At 37.8% G+C, this 18097-nt stretch overlaps 1 protein-coding gene across 3 annotated transcripts in view; it reads right to left on the bottom strand.

The window, feature by feature from the left end:
* Window positions 1-18097, bottom strand: part of fars2 (phenylalanyl-tRNA synthetase 2, mitochondrial) — a 186956-nt gene that overhangs the window by 58432 nt on the left and 110427 nt on the right. For all 3 annotated transcript variants that reach the window (XM_088919722.1, XM_088919724.1, XM_088919725.1), the window contains one exon: window positions 13046-13197. In XM_088919722.1, coding sequence (XP_088775848.1) covers window positions 13046-13197 — 152 coding nt within the window. The remainder of the gene's footprint in view (window positions 1-13045; window positions 13198-18097) is intronic.

Genomic DNA, 18097 nt, shown 5'->3' with positions numbered 1-18097 from the left:
TTCATTAGGTTGATTCCTTAGTAACGCGGATCCTTCAGTTAATACTGGGCATTCCTCAAACAGCTGAAAAAAGTAGTTCTTATTTGCATAATCTTCAAACGCATAACTGATGTAGCCTGAGCTGACATGGTTTAATTAATTTCAGATCTCACCAAACGCAACACAGTTTACCCCCTCTATTTTTGTGCTTAATCCTAAGCTTATTTTGACAGCGAAAGCCTCCCTCGCAATTTAAACTACTGTTTTAAGAGTAAAAGGGGTATCAAGCTTATCTTGATAAATGCTGTGCTTTTACAAGATGACAATTTCAACACTAGAATAAAACAGACCTTTGTGATCAACAAACAAGTTATGATCACCATTTTCACGTGACATATTAATCAATCCAACGGAGTATGTGAAATAAAACAATTATTATCTAAACAGAGTATTTATATATGTTAAACAGTCATTTATATGAGGGAGGAGAAGATTAATGCAGGCTCATGTCTCTCAATGTATTCTGTAAGGTATTTTATAGGTTCCATACATTGTTGAGTCTTCATATCTAGAGCTATGTATTTTTTAGTCAACCTCTATCAATCTATTCCTCCCTATTTAAAGGCCTTTGTGCCTGGAGGTACAACGTAGGCCCAATATTGTCCCTGTCAAGTAGGAATTGGAGGCGATTTGTCTTTCACTGATTAAACATGGACTGAACATACCGGGTCAGCTCAAGCTATGTGCAGGCTTCTGGTGAATCATGTTTACTGCAGGTTGAAACAGTATTTAGATGCCAGGAATACATGTTCACACCACTACAATGTAGAAGAGAGTGGATATCGCACTTTTAAAAATCCCTTCAAGTGCAGAGTAAGAAATGTATTGGGGTTCCCACAAGTTCTGCTCAAATATTGTCCGCCTATGTTCAACCAATAAGATATAATAGTCTGAGGCTGTGTGTGTGCTGCTGTCCTACATTGCTCTAACACACTGGGGGAGCTGCTCAGTCATTTCAGAGTTGAGTGAATATTATGTGGTACAAATTCTTATCCTGGGAATTCATATGATGCTGGAGTTTGAGACTACACTACTTACATCTTAAGTACAGCTTTAGCATATTGTCACACACAAAACATATGCATATTGTAATTTCTAAAGCTTTGTAGCTCAAGAAAGTTTTAAGATGTGCAACATTTCACTTTTGCAGTTTATACGGTATGAGGAATATGTGTGATTAATGCACGTCAACATACCACAATATCATGACAAATGCAAGAGATGCCTGGATACATTTTCTAACAAAAGATGCATTTTCTGGTTAAATTTGCCCAGTTTTATTGTTATAGCCTTTAACAAACTGAAAACGTGGCTGGAATAAGCATGAAGACAAAAGCTTTGCCTTGGTACTGTGACCCTTGCACTACTGTACAAGACATTTAAAACATTTATAATTTACCTAAAAAAATAAAGAAACCGTCCCATGTATGCTACAGTACCTTTACATGGTAGCATTTCAGGGAGTATTTTCATATAAAATAATGTCATACATTTTGTCTTTTTGACATTTACACAAATAAAACTAATATTCAACAACAAAGTTGCCAGTTTTTGCCAACTAACTTTCACTGTTATAAAATGAAGTCAGTACCCTGCCTACACAGGACTACATCTTTTCTACTTATAGTACACCTCCACCCTCCAAACATAATTCAAAATCGCAGAATCAGAAAGTGGTTGGCGAACAGTTGCTTTACTGTGACCCTACCGTGTGCGAACAGGCTCCTATAGTGTGTAAACAGTTGAGGCCACTGGTATTCAGCAAGGCTGGCCACTGTGTGTGTTGTTAAAGCATCTGATCGGTAAGCAAAGGTCACGGCTCTCTGTGAAGCTGTATAATATTGGAGACTAGCAAATGAAACAGGCTGCAGTTATATAATTGCTAATTAATTAATAATTGCTTACACTTACAGTACATAGCAAATTTTCTGGACACTGCACTCAAAGTGCTTTACAGGTCATGGGGACTCCACTCCACCAATGTGCAGCCCCCACCTGCATGATGTGACGGTGGCCATAGTGTGCCAGTATGCTCACCACAGACCAGCTTTCAGTGGGGAGGAGAACAGAGTGATGAAGCCAGTTCATAGATGGGGATTAGTAGGAAGGCTAGTCTACTCTGGAAGAGGGCCATGTACAACACTATTCTCGGAGGAGAGCATGTGGAAAGGGGAATTTAGCTCCATGTGAGAGCTTGTACGTGGCATCTTATAGTGGGTGTTCAAATGGCATGGACCCGTGTGGTTCAACGTCCCTAGGTGTGAGCCGCCCCACGCAGCATCACATAATAGTGGAGGATTAGGGCAACAGGCTGTAGTTCACGTAATAACAACAGTCACCCTACTGTTCATTTCACTTCATATTTCATGGAACTTCATATTTGTTTGTAATAGTAGTGACCACAGCAATTAGCTATTTAATTTTCACAACACATCACTTTCACTAACAACTTATCCAACTTAGGGTCATAGTAGCCCAGAGCCCATCATGGGAAGCATTGGACACAAGGCACAATATACCCTGTACATGATGTCAGTCCATTACAGGGCACACAGACACAAACACTCACACTCCCACCAGGGCCAATTTTACAAAAGCCAATTAACTTACCAGTATGGCTTTCTACTGTGGGAGAAAAACAGTGCACCTGAAGCCAAACTTACAGTACATGAACATGGGAAAAACACACAAACTCCACACAGACAGCATCCTAGGAATTGAACACAGGGCCCCAGCACTGTGAGGCAGCAATGTTAACTACTGCACCACTTCATAATTCCATAATTCATAAATTCATAATTTCTAGATGGTAACAAATATACTGTATATGTGTACATACAGTATATGCACATACGCATTTTCTCTCTAGCTTCTCTGATACTGTACATGTAATAACATTTTGAAGGTTGTAATAGTAAAAGTCCTGTACTGTATAGGAATATTATTCTATTCTATACTGTAACGCAACGGGGGCTCAGGCAGGCGCCCTTGCCGCATTAGGTCGGCCCCCCACCGTCGGGGGCTCGAACCCGGGACTCCCGCGTCACTCAACAGGGACCCAGCCCGGTGAGCCAAAGAGAGATCTCTCCACAGCCCAGGGGCTGTGGTCCTGCTATCACTGGGAAGGGCGGTGACGTCACCTGCTCTGGTAAGCCGGCTCTTACACAGTACCTGTCGGCCGTAAGCGTTACAATACACTATATAAAATAGCTAAATCATTTTATTAACTCATTACGTATACTGTAAGGTAATAATACTAAATAGTAAGGAAACCAAAAGCATTTCAGTTTCTTTTGAACACTAAAAACATCTTTTGGTTTAAAAGACCATTTAGTTAAAACAAGGCCTTGTTCTCAGGCATAATAAATTGCAGCCTTAATAATGGCACTGAAACCATTGGTTTCATTGTCGGTTGTAAATGGCTGAACGTTCTCACCCGCATTTCTTCATTCCCATACATACTGTATCTGCTGAAACTCAATCGCTCAATTCATCAGAGAAGAGTAGTTTGGTCCAGAACTCCACAGGATTGTGAAGCAATAGTTCTTGAATATCGCCACATTATATGCGCTGTCATAAACAAAGGTTTCCTTCCTAGTCACATATCTTTAATAGACAAGCTTGTGTGCTGTCTGAGAAATTTTATCTTTGATAATACATGCCTTTCCTGCAACATTCATTACACTCTGACAAGGGTTTTTGTGAACATGTCCAAACGGTGCCCTTTTGTCACATGATAAGACTTGCTGGGCATCTGGGGTGTTGCTTGGCAGCTGTAATGCCATTGTCATTAAACTAGCTGAGGATGTCCATTTGACAGGTCAAAAGCTCATGTAATGTCTCTCTCACTCTGGGTGCATTCAGTGACCTACTTCACTGCTCTGGTTAAGGGTGAAATATCAAAAGTGCCGATTGTGCGTGGCATTCCAATCGCAGAACTAATGTTTCTGCAACTCAGGGTTTGGAACCGACCTCAACGTTATACCAAACCTGAATTTTCCAGTTATGCTTTGGAAGAAAGAAGAACAAGAGAACAGACATAAAATCAGATGGAAAAAAAAGTAAAACAGTTCAAGAGCTTTTTTTAGAGCAAAAAAGCATCTGATAAAGGCAGCTTTTTGAACTTCCCTAAAGTCATCTAGCCCTATACTGTACCTTTCAATCAGAACATTTTCTGCAAACACTTCCAATTTTTGTTCTAGCTCAGTTTTGTACTAATTAATTAAACTAATATTGGATTCTTTACCCCCCTTTGATAAAAGCAAGCATTGGAATAGAGCTGTTGCATACTGCTCTCCACAGGTATCGGCCTTCAGGTTTGTGTCAGTCATGGCTGTAATTGAAAACTACAGATGCCGTCTTAGTGGGCTGTACATACAGCAAACATATGCTGCCCTCCAGTCGTGCATGGAACAGAAGGCACATATTAGGATTATAATTAAGTCTAAATTTATTCCTTCTATTAGTATGCAAAACAGTTGAGCCCTACAAAAATTGCAGCTGCTAAAAATTGTGAACAATTCTTAATCGAACACTGTCGGTCCCTGGTCTTCAGAACATTACGCCACTGCAATGTTTAAACAGTGGAATTCTAGAAAAGACTGAAATCTCATCTAAACTACATGTAATTCCTTATAGCTACATACAAGAGACACTTTATAATTCCATTTTAAAGCTTCAATATTTGAACTGGTAAAACATGCATTTATTATTACTACTGGCAGTAGTAGTATTTTCTAAGCAATGATTCATATTTTACAGTGAAAAGAAACACATTTGCTTCAAGGTAAATAAATCTGATAGGGTTTTGTTTACCTAAAAAATACTATTAATATTACTAATATTTCATACAACTAAAATACCTAACATATACTGCAGATAATACACCTAAAACATAATATAAAATGAAGATGTGATTTCTGGCATTCTAGTGATCCAAGTGAAATTTTAATTTAATGATCAGATTTCTTAAGAGTATCAGTTTTACTGTGTTTCTGCAATAAATACCTTTATTTATAGAAAAAAAAAAGTGATTCACTGAAACTGTTCTAGTTTGGTACTTTACTGCAGAGGAAAGTAAATACAAGTTACTTTTGCATTACACAAAGTAGACTTCATCATTTTCTTCCACTGTTGGATCATTTTATTTCTTGTTCGTGAAAAAAAGAAGGTTAATGCCCCAAGTTATGGAGAATCCAGCTAATGAATCTTTAATTCACCATATTCGCAAATCTTTAATTCACCACATTCACTAATATCGGGATTTCTGAGTAAGCTGCCAGAGATACTGATGATGTATAATCCATTTTACTGCACTGTCTGGTTCACAGCTATTTTTAGAGATTTCAGACATATGAAAGGCAGCCCTCTGGCAATCAGTGGAACACCACATCAAGCTGAGGCAATACAGAAACTCCTAGTATCCTGGGATGATTCTGGTGAGTTAAGATTGGTGGCACTATTGAACAGAAAAATCAGTTTTAATCCAGGCATTTCTGTTTGGTAAGTTAATAGCTGTGATTATTTATAAACACCTGTAACTCCTTTTATGGTACCTACTGTACCATCATCACTGTCATGATCAGTGAGACCTGTTTTGAAAACTCATTGGTCTTCATGCTTGAAATTCACTCGCTGAATGGAAGACTTTACAAAGACAGGTGTATTTATTCTGAACTCAACTAATGAGTAGTTAAAGTAATTTTGTGTACCTAAACTGATTCAGGTTGGCCACAGTAAAGGGTTTGAATATTTAATCATGGATTTCCTATTCAAAAGTGATTTTTTTATTTCATTCGTTTTCTTTTGCTTTGAACATATATAATAGGTATAGTTTGTCTATATCACAGATGTCAAACCTCAATTTCTGGAGGGCCTAGTGTTCTCTGGGTTTTGGTCCTACCTGAGAAGTCAATTAAACAATCTGACTAGTTTCTTAATTAGACAGATAAAGGATTGTTCCTGGGGTCTTTTACAGTTGATTAGTAAAAAAATGCACTTCAGTTAAAGCACAGCTCCTTATAGAACAGCTTAGCATTAACACTTATGCCGTCAAATTAAATAATTAGACCACCAATATACAGTAAGTAAGAGCTCGAGTGGAAAAAAAAACCCAGAAGACTGTGGGCTCTTCAGGAGCACCTCTGGTCTACATTATTGACTGGCCACCTTTACCATTAATGCTCACTGTAATGTTGGAGATGTCAACTAAGTGATTTTCTCAATGGATAAGAACACCTTGAATTTGTTACTAAAATGGACAGTTGCAGATAATGTAGTCATTACTTCCAGTGAATTCTGTAATGTATGATAGGCATAAAAAAGTCTAGCAATACCATATTTAAATGGATTTATGGCTCTCATTAAACTGATAAAAATAGCGCTATTTAAAAAAAGATTAAGTACAAGGACAAAGTTTTATGCTTATGGCTTTTACATGCTGAAAGGTCTTTTTATGAATCTTTTAATTTAGTTTCCAAACTCCAGGATAAAGAACTTCTCCAGCACAAAATACCCTGAGGTTCGCTTTTAAATGTGTTTTACAGTGACACAGGAACTGTAGGTCAAAGAGGAGGACACATTAGGAGCTTGATAAGGTCTACAGTATGCATGTGGTTTGAAAAGTCATTAGTCTAATACTGTATTGCATGAGAATAGCATGTAATCAGGGACATAATGTTGTGATGCAAAGAAAATAGTTTTAATAGCTGGAAGAACTAATTTCATATAGCACAATATATACACCTGTTTCTTATTTCAGAATTCCAAGGGAGACACCCATCTCTGTGGATATTAAGAACATCTGATGAGTACAGAATATCAAAACACAAGCACATTCCCTTTAATGCACTGTTCACCATGCTCTCATTCTTATAGCATTTAGTATACCATTATCTCACTATGCCATCATATACTGCAGTATCAATAACCTGCACCTTATTTATTGTGGTTGCCCATACTGAATATTGCACTGGATTTTAGGTTCACTGTAATTTACGTTATTAATAAATACAATAAATAAAATAAAAATAAAACAAAAACCAAACAATGAAAACAATATAACAGTATTATTTTTGTATATAAGATAAGATTACTTTATTAGCCATATATAATTTATCATATTAGGAATTTGTCTTTTCGCATACCCCGGCTTGCTCTCCATGAGACACACAGGCACACAGACGGGGAGAGAGAAGCTTGGGGTCAGAGCGCAGGGTCAGCCATTTATACGGCGCCCCTGGAGCAGTTGGGGTTAAGGGCCTTGCTCAGGGGCCCAAAGGAGAAGGATTCCTCTGCCGGCCACAGGTATATGGTTTATGCTGCATGTAGCTGTTTGTCAGATGGATCTATTTGTTTTTTTGTTAACTAAATTATTAACAGATATGTTGTTTTCGTAATTTTCCCTAATAATTATTTATTAATACCCCTGATGAACGAGGAACAATATACATCAAATAACCGAAACAGTCAAAAGTGTTTATGATTTCTCCTATCGTTACAAAAACTCCAGGACCTGTAGATGGAAAATTACACCAAAATATAATAGATCCCCCATAATATTATAAGGAGGTTTTCAGCGTTTTCTCAACATGAGCACTAGACATAAGAAGGCGATGTATGTCCAAAAACCTCACTTTTAGCTCAAATAATGTCAGGCAAGTTGCTTTATTTTGAGTCCAACCTCAGAAGAGCCTTCTTCCTTGCATCTCAGCTATGCCATTAATACAAGCAGCTTAAAATGGTACTTCTTAATACTGTGTATCTTGAACGTGGAGATCTCCATCTGCTGCCTTTGGTACCACGGTTCTCACCCATGGTGGCAACACATAATTGTGTCCTGTTTCTAGCAGAGTTGACACTATACCAGTAACCTAAACTTTCTTAAAATGGACTCTACAGCAGAAAGAGGTAGAGTTTTTGCGGATTGTTGAGTGCTACAGTATCTGCATTGTTTGAATGTTCTCCTCATGTTCGTGTGGTTTTCCTCTGGGTGCTCTGTTTTCCTCTCACTGTCGAAAGACTTGCTGGTAGGTGAAATGTTTTCTGGGAAAATTGACACTGGTGTGAGTGTGAGTGTGTGTATGTCTACAGTATGTCTGTGTGTCTGTACTGGCGTCCCATCCAGGGTGTGCCCTGCCTTGTGCCAGAATAGGCCCCATCTCCCACGTGACCCTGAACTGGATAAAAGCTGGACGGAAGATCCAAAAGTTGGATGGAAGATAAATATGACATTATGCTCTGTGCTAAAATGATTACAGCACAAGATTATTTGAAAATTTGAGTAAAAAACCTTATCCAATCCAAAATGTATTCTCATTATATGATACTTTTGCTCCTATTACATTATGATTGAATCTGGGGGGCAGTGTATAACTTTAAACTAATACTAAAGCTTTTCTACAACTAAAATATATTTTAGTCACAGTCTTAAACACACAGATAAATAAACATTACTAACACATGAGTAACTGTTTACCCAGAATAATGTGCAAAGAGAAACCAAAGAAAACTTTAAGAAAAAGTAAAAAATAACTTTCTGTGGCAAATTCTCTATATTATTCTGTTCTTTTGTTCAGCATAATGAAGGGCTTTTTTGCCACTACCTGTGCTATCATCTGCCAGAGGCCTCAGGCAGAGATGCTAAGTACACTGATTGAGAAAAAGCTTTTTGTTGGTAATCTGCTGCCATTCTAGATTTTATAGCATTCCATCAGAAAGGAGGCTTATGTCAAACAGAGATGCATGAAACAAGTATTCAATTATTAAGTGAGTGTTTTCTGAGAAAGAGTAAAAGACACCAAGGTGATTAACACGAATACCTCATGAATAGCAGCAAGAGTCTATATTGATTAATCAGCACTATGTGGGAAGATATGAAGGAAACTGACTCATGGGGTGAGAGAATAAAGGAATCCCTCCAATATACCCACATTTTCATGCTTTACTAATCTAAACGATTTAGTCGAATCGGTGATTTTCCCTTTTGTACGTAATTGGAATTTGCATAAGAATAAAACCAGTACATTTTCACCAATCAATCATTGTTAACTCACATTGTTATTTTACACAGCAAAATGAATACAAATTGTAACCAAGCCAAGTACAGTAATTGTTTTATGCATTCTAATGTGAAGCCACAAAATCAATGTTAACATATCTATTTTTAATTGCATAACATGACATTGTATTGTGTCCATATCCAGGACAAATTACAGGGGGTTTAGAAAGTCACCACCTCCTTTCAAAATGTTCACCTTTTGTTGCCCTAGAGCCCAAAAAGAAGACAAATAAAATCAGACTTTTTCCAGTTTTATTTACAAATTGTACCTTGCAACATCCAAGTGAAAAAAGAAAGCAAAATTTCTAAAAAAAAAATCAAATAAAAAGTAGAATAACTGGGTTGGATAAGAGAGCATCCCCCCGGGTTAATGACTGGTGGCAGCACCTTTTGCTTGAATTACAGCCTTGAGTCTTTTTGGATACATCTCTACCAACTTTGCACACCTAGAGGTAGGAATATTTGCCCATTCCTCCTTACAGAATTGTTCAAGCTCAAAGTGCGTGGTGACTGCTGATGGACTGCCCTCTTCAAGTCATTCCAAAGATTTTTGATGGGATTTAGGTCGGGGCTCTGACTAGGCCACTCAAGGACATTCACCTTCCTGTCCTTCAGCCACTGTACGGTTGCTTAGGTGGTGTGCTTTTGGTTTCATTTTGAAAGGTGAACCATCTTCCCATTTTCAACTTCCTGGCTGAGGGCTGCAGGTTTCTTTAAGAATTTGCCTATATTTTGCACCATCCATCTTCCCCTCTATCCTGACAAGTGCCCCAGTCCCAGCTGAAGTGAAACCCCCCCACAGCAGGATGCTGCCTCCACCGTGCTTTACTGTAGGAATGGTGTTCTTTGGATGGTAAGAGGAATTGGGTTTTCGCCAGACGTACCGTTTTGCATTGCGGCCAAAAAGTTTGATGTTGGGCTCATCTGACCACAGCATCTTTAAGGCGCTTTTTCGCAAAACATAAACAAGACTTTATGTGGCTTTTTTTAAAACAGACCAGATTTGTGTAGCATTTGTGATATTGTTGTCACATGCACACAATGACCAGTCTTTGCCATAAAGGCCTGTAGATCATTCAAAGCTGCCATTGGCCTCTTGGTAGCCTCTCTGATCAGTCTCCTTCTTGCCTGGTCATCCAGTTTGGAGGGACATCCTGATCTAAGCAAGGTCTGGGTGGTGCCATACGCCTTCCACTTCGTAATGATGGTCCTGACTGTGCTCCATGGGATACTTAAAGCCTTTGAAATCTTTTTATACTCATCTCCTGACTTGCACCTTTCCACAACTTTATCTCAAAGTTCTTTTGAAAGCATCTTTCTGCCCATAGTGGATCCTTGCTGTAAATTGCACTTTCAAGCATAGAAATCCTCTAAAACCAGCAGCTTTTATGCCGAACTAATCAAAGTCACCACAACTGATCACATGTGGGAGCCAGTTAGTTTGTTGTGTGATCTGTAAGGTGATTGGTAATACCTGAGCAAGTTTGCAAATGCAATTGTAAGGGGGGTGTTCACTTATCCAAATAATACTGTTGTAATATTAGTTAATTTTCAGAATGTTTTAGAATTTTATTTTCATATGCCCAATGTGGGCTACTGTGTGTAAAACTGGAACGAGCCTAATTTAATGTTTTTTTTTATCTTCATAGTGTCATACAACAAAAGGTACACATTTTGAAAGGGGGTGGTGACTTTTCATATCCACTGTATATATTCCATGGGTTCTTTTTGGAACTGAGAAGGCTGTCAAGCGTTGACAAAGAAAGGAATAGATGAAATTTGCCCTGCGTGGCACAATACATGTTTAAAGGTAATGACTCTCCTTCGAATTTATCATTACTGTTCCCTGATGGAAGGATTCTGTTCTTGTTACTCCTGGCTTAAGAAAAATGTTTTCTGTTAACACTGTACAGTGCTCAGAAAAATAAAAAAAATCAGGTCACCAGTTTTTTCAAGGAACTGCAGAAATGCCAAAGAATTTTGCTACAATTCTAGTAAACATGGTATGTGTTGATTTGATGCTGATTCTATTTTGCAACATGAAAGACAAAAAAAACCAATAACCAGCAATTGCGGGTTGGTTCATATCTGTCATTCCCTCCAGAAGAGCCAAATAACAGGTTAAATAAAAATGTCATGTACAGTACCTCAAGAAATTACTAACCTCAATTACCACATGCATACAAACATTTTATGACTCGGAAGGAAACCCAGCTATGTTGAATTACACAAGGGATAGATTCAGAGCATTTCACACAGTATTTTTATCAATATGTCCCTACAGTATACAGTATTTCTAAATAATCAGGATTTAGAAAACAGTGAAAATAGTAGAGAAACTCTGTATTTGACCTCATCCTAGACAACATTATATGAAGCTAGTTCCCTCTCCTGGTATCAGGACCTATCCAGATATTATTTATAATTATCGCTCAACTGTTAGGATCTATGGTGTAGGTGGAGGGGGAGAGTGAAGGTTTGGAGTTGCTGCTGATGCTTATTGATGTCGGCTCCACTGTAGCTTTCAGACAATATTTTAAGAGACCTCAGCTAGACACTTGGGGGATAGTGAAGAGTTTTAGATGTTGTATTCTGTTATCTCTGGAGAAAATAAAATGCTTAAAATACATAGAACCTGAGGCAGTAAGGAATACTGTGACCGTACTGTCATACATGACACTCAAAAATCTGCTAGGACGTTTTTCTTTCTGAGGTGTTGTGAGGGATATTGTGATATTGTTTTTCTATGTTTTGTTGTTATTTTGTACCGTTTCTCCTCCACAAAATTGTATTTTTCAATCGCAAAATCAGAAAGGAAAAGATGCATCCAGCCACACACATGTCCTTTCTCAGCTTGTGTTGTCCAGGTTAGGCTCCTGATTAAATGAGCAGATCTTGGCGAGTAAGAGAATTTGATTTAAATTTGATTTTTGATTTAGAATTTGATTAGTAAAGAGTGACTTTATTATCTGCAGCTAGAGATTTGTTGTCAATTTTAAAACTGCCTTACTATAAACATAACACGAGTTTGTATATTTTTATCAAAAATATACTGTCTTTCGCTGTGACCTACTGTACAGTGATTGATAAAGAGGAGAGATATGCACTGCTAGGCCAGGATTCATGGTAAAGCATCATTTTTAGATACTGTATATGCCAGATTGTAGCAGATGACTCTCACACACGCCCAAATTCAGTCCATATACAAAAGGTTTCAGACTGTCTAAAGAGTACATTTCTATTCTATATTTTCTCAAATGTATAAGGTTTTAAACAGGTTTTTTTTTGCAAAAGCTGCCACAGAAGTTACATCAGGGCTTGAAATGACATTCAAATATCAGATGAACTGGGCAAAGTACTGTATATTGTACTGTATAAGGGGCAAATGCAGACATGTCTTCAATAAGTGAACACTTGATAGCATAATATAGCTATTATATTATATACAGTATAAGATATATATCTTATATAGCATACTGTCAAAGACAATGGATTACCTTGGGCAAAGGGTGACTGTGTCATTACCTCCTTTTTCTTTACTTTTCACAAATAAATATCATATCTTAGAAACTTACACATAGATCATAACAGTTTGGAATGGACTGTATGCACAGACATCTCCAAATGATGAACATTTGTGTTTTGATCAACACACAAACTATACCAACATCTTCATCTAACCTTTACCCACTTTAAACCATTTTAGGCATGTGCACTTCCTAACTAGCTACAGTACCTCCTACCAGTTGTTTTTCATTGACGTACTATATTTACTTTGCTCATTAAAACAGGACACCACCCATTTACATCTCGAGTGTTGTGTGTGTGCCACGTACAACCAGAGAAGATACTTTATATCTAAGCAACGCCGTGCCATTACATGCCAGCATACAGGCTGCATCTTCAGATCAATAAAATCAGAAGAGACACAAAAGGGTCATTACTTACTTCGGGTGTGTAAATCTGTCAACAAGAGACACCTTCTCTACCAGGTCCCCCCCAACGGTTCGCACCAAATCGTAGAAGTCATTTTCTGCATAACCCTCAGATGGAAGCCAGAATGAAATGTCATTGATTAATGGTGGATACTTGCTCAGCGGCTGGAAAGACAAAAAACAAAGAGAAGAGGTTTGGCTTTAGAAAATCAAAGGAAAAAAGCTTCTCTATTTCATACATTGATGTCTGACTGCAGGGACCCTCCTGCCAAATGAGGATCTAAGACTAGTTTATTTCGAGACAATTACTTCGACAAAAAAATATTTTCTTTTGCGAAAGGCTGTTCACCGCCTTATTTTCACTGTTTCTCCCTCATTTCACACCCAATGCAGCTGAATTTAACTTTTCTGTTTGGAATAAAACCAATTTCCACTAGAATTGAATGCTTATTCCAGACAAATATGACTCATCTGTAAAGACATCCCTATTATTACAAGTTTTGTTAAATACTTGTCATTATTTCCCACCAGCGCCAACTAATTTTTAGTTCAACGTTGAGCTTGAAGTAATCCTTTAAATACACGGTCCTATGACTTTTATCAACTCAGCTACTTAATTGACTTCCAGTTTTCTAATCCTCATTGCACTAAAGAACAATTTAATAAAGCGATTCAGCTCCTTTATTATGAAAGCATTATGAAATACATTTCAAACCAGGAAACTTTCTGTTTCCTTTCTTCAGTTCCAGTGAATAGACTAAAGCAAGGTGCATTAAGATTGCAATAAATACTTTTTTTAATTTCAAATTATTGATTTTACTTTTACTTTTTCCCAGTATATAACCAAAACTCTGTTCAAAATAAGACCAGTTTAAATCTTATAGTCTCTCTTCTGTTTACTTTATAATTCAGATAAAAGAATCCCATCATTCCATATCGCAAACAGGCCCAGCTATTACATGTATAAAGTAATTAAGTTTATACATTAATTCATTAATTGACTTTCAAGTCGACTTCCTGACGCAGCTACCCACCTGAACTACATGTATAAAGTATATTATTATATCACAGATGATGTATGTAACAAATTCCAAAGGTTATGAGCTTAGACTTAACTATCAACTGCAGTTTAATGACTGCTTTAAAAAAACTTCATTATTTCATAACTGCTCAAAACTGAACTGAATTTTCACCACAACAGTCTTGGTAAATTTCATGCATAAAAAGAAACTGAATCATTTGGTTTAATAAAACCCCCCATTAAAAATATACTTGATACTTAATAAAAGGAAGTGTCTGGTGATAAAAAAATATAATTAATGATGCATTGCGGGTTACAGAAAAAGGCAAAAAGTGTAATGGACAGTTTAAGCTCAATTACTCTGATTAAGGGTAAGAAGGAAGAAGAGTTCTTCGTAGTCAGCTTTTTGTGTGTGTGGAATCTATTTTTATTTTCTAACTTTTGGCCATTCACGTTAAAGAAATACAAAGAGAAAGTCACATGTGTAGAGGAATTTAAAGGCTAACATTTTCACTAGTATTTTCGTGTACGATTACAATTTTTCTGTAAGGGTTTAAGTATCTGTTCTCATTTTAAGTGTGTAAAATTTAATTTCCATGAAAATCTGTCAATTCCTTTTTATCCAACATACAGGGTCACGGAGGTGCCGGAGCCTAATCTGGCAAGCAAAAAGACAGTCACACACTCACACCAGGGCCTATTTTCCCAGAATCCCACTTACCTACTAATATGTCTGAGGACTGTGGGAGGAGTTCGGAACACCCAGAGGAAACCCACATAAACAGGGGGAGATACAAAAACTATACACAGACAGCATGTCACAATCGCTAACCCCTCCTCTTAAGGGCGCTCCAGCCCTTCCTTGTTCTGCCCCATTGTCTGCACCTGGTCCCTAATCCCGCTCCCATTTAAAAGCCAGACGCGGACCTTACTCCTGGTTCCTCATTGATTTCCACATCATGAGAGCCCGCGGTCTTGCTGCGTCTGGCTCCGTTATGCTTTTAACTTTCTGTTCCTAGTTCCTGGTTCCCCTCGCCGGTTCCGACCCGGTTCCTGTTCCCCACCCCCTCCGGATGGATCGCCTGGCTATGGACTTCAGCCCTTGTTTCTGACTTCCCGTTTGGATTTCCTACATGGATTGTTCGCCTGGATTCACTTCCCCTGGACACCTGCACTGCATGGACACGCCCCCCCGTCTCCAGACCCTTTTCCTGCATGACCATTTTTCCCCTTGTGTCTTCACTATTCTGGATCATGTCGTCCGCATAGGGCCCGGAAAGAACTGCTCGTGACACAGCACCTCAGAAATTGAACCCAGAGCCCTAGCTCTGTGAAGCAGCAATCCTAACCATTGTGCCTCTGTGTCACAATACCATGTACTGCAGTATATACAATTGTATTTTCCTGGTCAGTGTGATAAAGTAATTAAATTATTTCTCTGACTTAAGTCCAAATTTGTATTACTGAGGTATTGTTCACCTTGTTTTATGGCCTCCATTTTGAATCAGAAGATAGTGAATAGTGCATTTTGTTTAGTTTCACTGTCATTTTCTACAACTATATTTTTCCTGGCTATGTGTCACACAAAGCAGCAACCAAGGTACTCATAAAATCTGTCAGACATTGTCACAAGAACCTTCTAGTTCAAACAAGTTGTACTGCACAAAAAATCAAGTTGCCTGACACCTTGCATTATGTTATTCATCCTGTGCAAAAAAGTTTTTCTTCAAAATATTTTGTATTGAAGTCTTCCCCGATTTTGCTACCTGTAGATACCATGCGATACAGACTGGCAGAGGGAAATGTGTTATTTTAACAGGAGATTGGTTTCCTTACATGTGAACATTAGCCTGTTAAAATAAAAACAGAATAGATCACTGTGGGAGTGAATTTAGGCTCAACAGCATCAAAGGTAATTTGTTTGAGAGAACAGCAATCATTCAGGACAAGAGTGAACCTACAAATATTGACAATTTTGAGAGGTGTTGCCTCTTCTGTTACCCCAGTACTTTAATCAACACTGTACATTCCACCTGCTTAATGTAGACTGTTGATAAAAATGTTTTAGTGTCGATGATTTACCTGTTTATCTAACATATCTAAGCATAAGGTGTAAGGTGGAACCACGCTCTTGACAGAACAGTCCTGGCATGCACACACACAGTTATTTTGAAATTCCTTCTGAAATCCAAAACCCCAATTCCCAAATCCTTCCAAAAATTCACTCTTAATTCTAAGCAATTGCAGAACTAAAGCTTAAACTGCCTTCTGTTCCAGATTGTCCAATGACACACACTATGGTAATAAAACCATCTTTTGTGTTTATAACCAAACTCAAGGTGAATGCTTTACATCACAAGGCTGCCACTGCAACTTAGTAGGCTCTGAAAAAAAAATGCATAAAACATTGAGCATTATATCAATCATTCTATAGTTTGTTGCCATGTCACCATAAAATACCTTCAAATATAAATGCCATTTTGACACACTTATACTATGTACACTAAACTACTGTATATATGAATACTTAACTATTTATATTGCCGCCAAAGAAATTAGGAAAAGAAAGCTAGACGTTTTGCTACACAGTGAAGCAATTTTTAAATTTTGTCATCAGATCAAAATGAATGATATGTGCAATATCCAATATCATTTACTCTGAATTGTGGGAAACCTCCATGCATACATTTTAAAAATTTTTTATTCAACCTGGTGATTTCAAGAGACCATACTGTATGTATCGGGACATATTCTCTGTAAATTTCAGAATGCAAAGGTCAGTATTTGGTCAAATCTTTGATCCTCTAACTCCTTGTAAATTATTTGCGATGCTTTGCCAAGCTTTTGGTGCCAATTGGAGTCCAACCTTCATTTTTGTTCAGCATATAAAATTCATGCTCAGTTTGATTTCAATCTGGAAATTGACTTGGCTAGTCTAAGATTTTCAGTTTTCTTCTGTGAAATCCGCTACACTTATCTGGACAATGCAAGGGCCAGGAGACGCAAGAATGAATCCACTTGCTGATTAAGCTGGATCTCACAAGCTGGCGGGCAAAAATGAAACTAAAAAGTTCCAAGCAGAAACCGGAAATAAGGTCAGAGACCTTGTAGGTTTAGCAGTGGTTTGTGCTAAGGTTGCATGCTTTACTTAATGTTTAGGTATGGAGTGTGGAGCCAGCTCTCTTCCCCATGACAGTCACAAACACCAAGATGACAAAAGTACATATTGTTAATGTGTTTCCTTGTTTTACGTAACTAAACTCTTGCCAAGCAGATTTCCCTCATGTGCCTTTGAGGATATTTAGGGATCTGTGAGCTAAGGGACTTCCTCAATCAGGGCTGTCACATCCTGAGAGCATCACTTCTTTTAGCTACAACACTGAACTGCTAAATAACCTGCTTACCATCTGTGAAAGAGAAATACAAGTGCTGCAGGAATCAACAGAATGTTCATAATGTGGTTTCACAATAAATAAACCAAAATAAAAATAAACTCAAACCATTAGTACTGTCATATGAGAAGGGGGTCATATATAGACATGCCAATTACACTGTTCTGGAGACAATTATACCGGAGCACTTGTTTCTTTCACCCTTTTGTGAAACTCTGCTTCACTGTGGGTTCTAAAATTCTTAGTATTACAGCAGTGGGTGTCAGGATGTAAGTAATTGTAACAAGAGTTTGAGCCTTAGAGCATACTAAAATGTCTAAAAATGCAGCTATAATTGCTCTCAAGACACCAGACCTTCTCACCATCCACTGCTTAATAAATGTTTCAATTCAAAGTAATACAACCAGAGCAAAAGTCTAACCCCTTAAGGACTTTTGTCAAGTATTACCACATATTCCCAGAGTCCTTCACTGGAATATGTCTAAATTGCACTAATTTCCAGTGGCAGATATAGTAGTAACTGTCTACAAATCTAGTACTGCACAATGTAGTAAATCTGTACTATTACACTAACACTGTAAATCTAGTAGGGAGTATAGCTTTTACTTGCCTATTACTTTTTGGCAAATCATAGAAGTATTGCACTAAGCAC

This window comes from Atractosteus spatula, chromosome 6, assembly GCF_055471065.1.
Source record: "Atractosteus spatula isolate fAtrSpa1 chromosome 6, fAtrSpa1.hap1, whole genome shotgun sequence".
NCBI lineage: Eukaryota > Metazoa > Chordata > Actinopteri > Semionotiformes > Lepisosteidae > Atractosteus > Atractosteus spatula.
This window is presented reverse-complemented; position numbering and strand designations above follow the sequence as displayed.